At 39.5% G+C, this 6924-nt stretch overlaps 1 protein-coding gene across 1 annotated transcript; it reads left to right on the top strand.

Annotated features, from left to right (window-relative positions):
* Nucleotides 1–2398: 2398 nt before the first annotated feature.
* Nucleotides 2399–6767, top strand: LOC119730276 (rRNA methyltransferase 3, mitochondrial-like). The gene is made up of 4 exons (XM_038203087.1): nucleotides 2399–2798; nucleotides 3563–3804; nucleotides 4749–4907; nucleotides 5848–6767. Exons 1-4 carry the CDS (start codon nucleotides 2425–2427, stop codon nucleotides 6342–6344), a joined length of 1272 nt encoding a protein of 423 aa, XP_038059015.1. The 5' UTR covers nucleotides 2399–2424; the 3' UTR covers nucleotides 6345–6767.
* The last annotated feature ends 157 nt before the right edge of the window (nucleotides 6768–6924 follow it).

Below are 6924 nucleotides of genomic sequence, written 5' to 3'. Positions count from 1 at the left end.
TTTCTTATTTTTCGGGGCATTTTCAAAGGGTTCACTTTGCACTTGAAAATAAAATCGAAAAATCACGCCAAAATAATTTTTTCTTTTAACTTTGTAACGGGTAAATAAACTCGCGATTTATGAACAGGAGTGTTTAGAACTTGATGAAATTTCACTTTCTGAGAAATTTAAGTAAAAACTTTTGCTCTAGCTAGGCGCTTCAGGCGAAAAATAAAAGTGCGCCACATTAGGGGCCGCGCCACGTTAGGGTACATCAACAATACTTAGTCCCTCTACTGCCCCAAACTGCCCTTCATGTACCTAGATGTATAGCACCCCCAAAATTGCCCAAGCACTCTATGGTTGTATGGATTCACAGTGAAATACAGTGTACATTAGTACAGGTGCTAAAGGAGTGCGTTCTTCAGCAAAACGAAAATGTGATTCGTGATTTGGTTTGTTTTGCTGAAAGAACGCTTACCTTTTTGTGACCCACAGACAGAACTTTGAAATGGTGGTTGTGTTTGAAATTCTGTAACGTGAAAAGTTCATGAGTGATTTGAATGATTCTTGTGCTAAAAGAAAGCTTATGAATTGGGCTTTCATATCCTAGATTTATAAAGTACTACATGTACATGTAGAACTTCACTAAAACAATAGTCCCGACATTTAGGTTTTGGTTTTCTTGTCTTTTTTTTACTCACCCTGTATGCTTCTAGGTCTACAATGGATACTTGCTGGCTAAATCAAAACCGAAACATATCCTGAGAATGTTAGGCAGCTTTCACTTTGAAAAGTGGAATATTTACAAGAGGGTTTTTTTTTTCTGCCTGTTTTATATCAAAGTAATGATATCATTCAGCTTTTCCGCAGACTGCATTTTAACATCAAATCTAAAACTACTGAAAAAAAATCCTTAAATTAATTAATGAGAATGTTCCTGTTTTAACAGGAATTCCAGGGTTTTGGGGCCCAAATTTTTAGGGTTTTATTTATTTTTTAGCCAGTTTGGGGGCTTTTTGCCTGATTTCACATATTTTTTTCCCGTGTTTCCACCAGTTTCCTGTTTTTTCGTTGGAATTCATTCTCAATCCTGATTTTATATATTTGCCAAAAAATATCCCTTTTGCTGTTTGAGATTTGACTCAAAACCAGTCTACGGTTTATAAATGAAGATTATTTAAAGGTAATACCATGGAGCTATAGGCCTATACCAACATTTTTAAAAATCAAAAAACAAAACTACCAAATTATTATGAAATACCTTACTTGACTTGACTGTAATTGAATAATAGTTCCAAGCATCCTGTGAAATCATGGCACCTGGTGTGCTGTCATTTTCAAGTAATGTTGAAGTTTCTTATCAATTTCCAATGATGGCCAGCTGACCATCGTTGGAAAAGACTTGTTTTCAAAACTGCCCAAAATTTACAAATTTAACTTGGTTGATCATATGTTTAATTTATTTAGTCCATATTTTGTTTGCAATCAGTAATACATTCGTGAAAGGGTGCAAGCCAGCTAGTCTGGTTCCCTGACCTGACAATTCCCTGACGTGTATAAACTGCTCTGTTTCGTCTTAAGTAGGGTACAGGGAACCAGACTAGCTATAAATTACAGCAAAAGCAAATGTTGTATATTACCTTTAAAGAAAAGTAAATTGTTACATTATAGGAGTATACAACTCAACTTTTAGTTTTCATTCTGAGCTATTGCCAATGAAAAGGGCTGCTGTGAATGTACATTGATAACGTGCTAAGAATAGTTTACATGTATAGAGATATCTAACTGATGTCAGCTGCTTTTGCATGGTCGTCAGTCTTGACTGGGACGGGTGGGGTGGGGAAGGGCATAATATTACAAAAAGGTATATTGTACATAGTGTATTATTCCTTTTCTTAAATGGTCATGGTCTTCATGTTTTATACCATACGTGTAAGTAAGCCTGGGCATGAAAATGCACAAATGTAAATCATGTAAAATGTGTGCTTTTTGAATTAAAAGTGTACAAATAAAAACAGGAAATTCCCTATTTATATGAGCATGATGCATGACATGTGTTGAAGACATATTTTTTTTTTAAATTTGAATTTATAGTAAGCCACAATAATAGACCCTAATATTTAAAAAAAAAAAAAAAACTTATCGGTCATTATTATCCAACATTTTAAAGCTTGAGTTAAAATACTTTTAACAAAATTCTCTCTCCTGTAGGGAGAAAAAAAAAGGCTCAAATGTGAACTGTTTTTCTTTTTTTCCTGTTGCTACCCATAAGGGCAGCCTCATGCTTTGACGCTATCGCGTCGTATTTCCCTATTAATTTGGATAGAAATGATATATGCATTTGAATTAGTAACCCCCTTCAAAAACACAACCATTGTTTCCCCGCCCCTTTCGTATGGCGATAAAAGTCTAGCGCCCTCATCGGTGTACTAATATTTCAAGATGGCGGCGCCCATGAGGAGTGCCATGCTTATTTTGACGAAGGTTTCCACCCCTACAAACGCCCGTTTACGTGAGTTTATCCTCAAGCCACCACTCAGAAACTTTACTGTCACGTCGGCAAACATGGTCCGGGGAGTGAGAAGACCTCAAATAAAAGCTCGGCAACAGAATCGGAGGAACATCCAGCGCGATGAACATGAAGAAGGATTGGGAACAGAACTGGCCAGTGAAGAAGATACGGTGAACAGCATTCCAAACGCCGTGGCAGAAATTTTGTCAAAGAAGACTATCATGAACAACTCTAAAGCTGCTACTGAAGACAGAGCTTCAAAATTGAAGTACGAGAAGGCTGGAGTAGATGACAAACGAATTGGGTAAGCAAACTAACTTGCCAAAGATACTCCTAGAACTATGAGGCTCCGCGTGAGCGGAGCCTCATAGATCTAGAAGCCCGCAAAATTGTCTGCAGCACAAAACACTAATAAAGTACAAAAACGTCCATCAAAATGCAGACATTTCACACAGAACCGCTGCACAGTTTGCACTTGTACGCATGCACATACTATCATTTCGCCTGTACCGTACCCCCCGCGGCGCGCTCCGAGCGAACCGAAAATCATCGCTCGATCATATGCGTGCACGTTTCAAGTGTTCGGCTGGCTCAGTGCGGAAAGGGCATATTTTTCATCATTTTGGCCTAAAAACCGACAGAATCCACCTATGTTAGTTCTGCCCATGATACGTGAGTATGTCAAGAGGTAAAGTACGGAGTATAGGGGCAAACTGTGCAGCGGTTCTGTGTGAAATGTCTGCATTTTGATGGACGTTTTTGTACTTTATTAGTGTTTTGTGCTGCAGACAATTTTGCGGGCTTCTAGATCTATGAGGCTCCGCTCACGCGGAGCCTCATAGTTCTAGGAGTATGCCAAAGACACAAAAAAATAGGGTTTTTTTTCTTTTACCTTTTTATCCAATCTGTTCTGCATCCATTCATGCCATTACTAGCATGATTGGTTAATTTCTGAAGGGTTTTGGTGGACAAAGATAATATATTCCCTCTCCCCCTTTACCAGTTTACACTAATGAAATTATTTCCCTTTTTAATGAATTGTCCAAACTCCTTTTCGGCTTTATGCAGGCGACTAATGATGCTAGTCAAGTCACGCAAGGCACGCCAGCAGACAGGACGAGTGATGCTAGAAGGAAGACGCCTCATCACTGACGCTATCGAGTCAGGACTCCAAGCGCACACGATTTTCTTCAGTCGGCTCGAGAACTTGGAAGGCATACCTGTACACAAGACTCAAGCAGCGCTGATTAAAGTGCCATTCAACGATATAGCCATGTGGTCAGACGTTGTCACAACACAAGGAGTTATAGGTAATGCATCATTAATTTGGTCCCTGTTGTGTCAGTGTGTGTCCTTGGGGTAACTTGACAACTCAATAATTGACACGGAGACTTTGATAACTTTCAGAAAGGGCTGAAAGTGGCCAAACATGTTGTCACTCAAAACTATCACTTGAACAAGAGAGAGAAAGTACTGGAACTTTCCATACAGACGCGCGCGCACGCATGCGCATTGACAAGTACATTAATAGTCTACTACAGTCGAGTCTCGTTAATACAAACTCATTCGGACCTAGCCAAATTGTTTGTTATATCAGAATTTTGTATTAAGAGGAACATCAGTCCCATTCATTGTGCATATAAATGCACAGTCGGGACCAAGGCTTTATCTTTGTTATAACCAGAATTTTGTATTAAAAGAGTTTGTACTAACGAGAGTCGACTGTAGTCTTAGTTCAAGTCCATACACACCAGTCCCAATCACCAAAAAAAAAAGGAAAAAGAAGAAGATACATGTATGCTGTGCTGTAAATAATGGATAGATGTAGGTGAGAACGTACATCTGGGTGCTTCCTATATTGCCTTGTGTAGTTCCCAGACCTATTTACTTAAAACTCAATGGTTCAAGAGTCTGGAGGGTTGATGGTTACTCCTTGCAACTGTTAAAAACTGGTGTGCAGAGGAACACATCGTTGCATCAGTGCAACAAGGTCGTATCTCGCGCGAATACGCTCTGTGCAACAAGGTTGTATCTCGACCTCCATAGACTTTGTGTGTACATCCGGGTTGTTTTCAGTGAGATACGACCTTTTGACATTCTGAAACTTGCGTTTCACGTACGGCCAGTTTTAGGAGATATGACCTTGTTTACGGACACGCCATGTTTTCACCCACTGACTTACCCGCCCACATCTATACCAAATTCTGTGATTCGTTATACTTGAAGATGAAGTTATTGTTTGGTTTTTCTTCAGGTGTTTTTAGGAAGCCCACCCACACCAGCACGCACCAATCAGAGTCCTTGATTCTCCCTTTGACGTTGATCTGTGACAACATCCGAGAACCAGGGAACCTAGGAACAATCCTCCGTTCAGCTGTGGCAGCCCAGTGCGAGCAAATTCTCCTGACCAAAGGTTTGTACAGAGAATTCTGATAATGCTTAACTTTGTGTGTGTGTGTGGGTGTGGGTGAGCTTGTCTTACATACGCAGTGTGGACTTCCGAACAAAAGACGTCCACATAATGTAGGTAGCACCGACGTTGTGTGGACTTGCCCACGTCCACACAGTGTTTCCCCATTTCTGGAAAACAGGTTTAGAGGCATTTTTGGGTTAGGTTTATCTGTAGCAGAATGAAGAGAAACACTAAAGGGAATCATAGAAAAAAAATTGGGTTGAAAGAGTTTTCACAGTTTGAGAAAAATGAGTTTTTTCACTGGTTTTTCTTAACTACACGAAAGCAACGGAAAGTCCACACTAGTCATGTGAAACAAGTATGGGTGTGTGTGTGTGTGTGCTAAGCATTACGTAGTCTGGCAATTTCAGGAGAGTCTACATGTACCTATTCATCCCTACAGCATAGTTCAACTGGCTTTGTTTCTCAATGACATCTTTGAAACATAAATGGAATTTTGCTTCAATATCGGAACAATTGTTTTGTTCTGTGTTGATACTTATTTTCCGTCACGTTTATCATTGGATATTTTAAAGTAAATTTAAAAGCTGGAGCTAAGAGAGTCAGAGAAACACAGAAATTTAAATTCATAGATAAGTTTGGCCCAAATTAAGTTGAGGGAGGGTTGATCAACTTCCCTCCCCCCCCCCCCACCTTTGCCCCTCCAAAAGAGTGTTTCTGCTGTTCTTTATTTGTTTGGAGACAAAATATTTCAAAATCTATCCTTTATTTTTTACTTCAAAAATTGCGGCTCCCCCCCCCCCCTAACAAATCTAGAAAGACAATTTTACCCGTGAATAATATGTAACAGATGTTACCAATAAATTTATTACTGTCATGTCCAAGACTTTAGTCCTGAAAAGCATCCAAAACCCTTTCCTCCAACTTTTGACCTTAACAGGTTGTGTTGACCTCTGGGAGCCTAAGGTTCTCCGTTCTGGTGCAGGGGCCCACTTCCGCATGCCGATCATCGCAAACATCCCGTGGAAGGAGCTTCCGAATTACGTGGGCGAAAACGTCACTGTCCATGTGGCAGACAATAACGTCTCCGGAGAGGAGTATTCAACGAGAAGCTCGTCAAGAAAGTCTCCTCGTCAAGTGCAAAAACAAAGGAAATGGAATCAGCATCTTGAAAGCGATGAGGATGTTCTGGATCTTCCCCCAGTCTTGGAATCCAAAATGTACCATGAAGTGGACTGGAGAGTTAAATCTGCTCTTGTTATTGGCGGAGAAACGGAGGGTCTGAGTGACGCTGCGCTTGATATGTGCGACACATCGTTGGGTTACCGTGTGCACATACCAATGCCAGGATCCACGGAGAGCCTTAATTCAGCCGTCTCTGCCAGTGTCATCATTTTCGAGGCACTCCGGCAGAATTTGACTGCAGCGAAAACTTGACAAACATTCAATCAAACATTAAGTTGTGGACCTCATTAAACACTGTGCCTATCCCAGTGTTTATTAAGAATAACACCATTAGTCACTGTTTTATTGCACTGGTAATTTTACAGAGTTGTGTAAACAAGGCAGAATTCATACCATTTTTAAAAGAAACCAAGTGATTTGGACTTTTTCAAACATCCCAGATAAGATTTGTGCATATACATTTCTTTCTCCCTTAATTCCAAACTGTGTCTGATTTTGCTCACTTAATTTTTATTTTGTACATGTTCATTTTATTTATGAACAGTATAATCTACACTTTTATTTAACTACACAATCTTTGACTTACTTATTTTTGGAGAAATACAACTTCTTAATAAATTTATGAAAGAAACCTGAATTAAAAAAACATCTAGCACTGAATGCTCTAAAAATTAAGTGTTGTGTTGCATTTATTAGCTTCTCAACGGCAGTGATCTGTGTGAATTACAGTATGTTTAATCAGTGTCAAAATCGTGATTGATTGACTGATTGATAGAAATTTGCATGCTTTTAAATCTTGCGAAAGCAGACTTGGAAAATGGTTTTCTGGGGA

This window comes from Patiria miniata, unplaced genomic scaffold, assembly GCF_015706575.1.
Source record: "Patiria miniata isolate m_02_andy unplaced genomic scaffold, ASM1570657v1 HiC_scaffold_22, whole genome shotgun sequence".
In the NCBI taxonomy this organism is placed as follows: Eukaryota; Metazoa; Echinodermata; class Asteroidea; order Valvatida; family Asterinidae; genus Patiria; species Patiria miniata.
This window is presented reverse-complemented; position numbering and strand designations above follow the sequence as displayed.

Coding starts and splice junctions, on each gene's coding strand:
- LOC119730276 (XM_038203087.1), top strand. CDS start 2,425: ATGGCGGCGCCCATGAGGAGTGCCATGCTTATTTTGACGAAGGTTTCC. Junction 3,805..4,748: donor CACAACACAAGGAGTTATAG/GTAATGCATCAT, acceptor GTTTTTCTTCAG/GTGTTTTTAGGAAGCCCACC. Junction 4,908..5,847: donor GCAAATTCTCCTGACCAAAG/GTTTGTACAGAG, acceptor TGACCTTAACAG/GTTGTGTTGACCTCTGGGAG.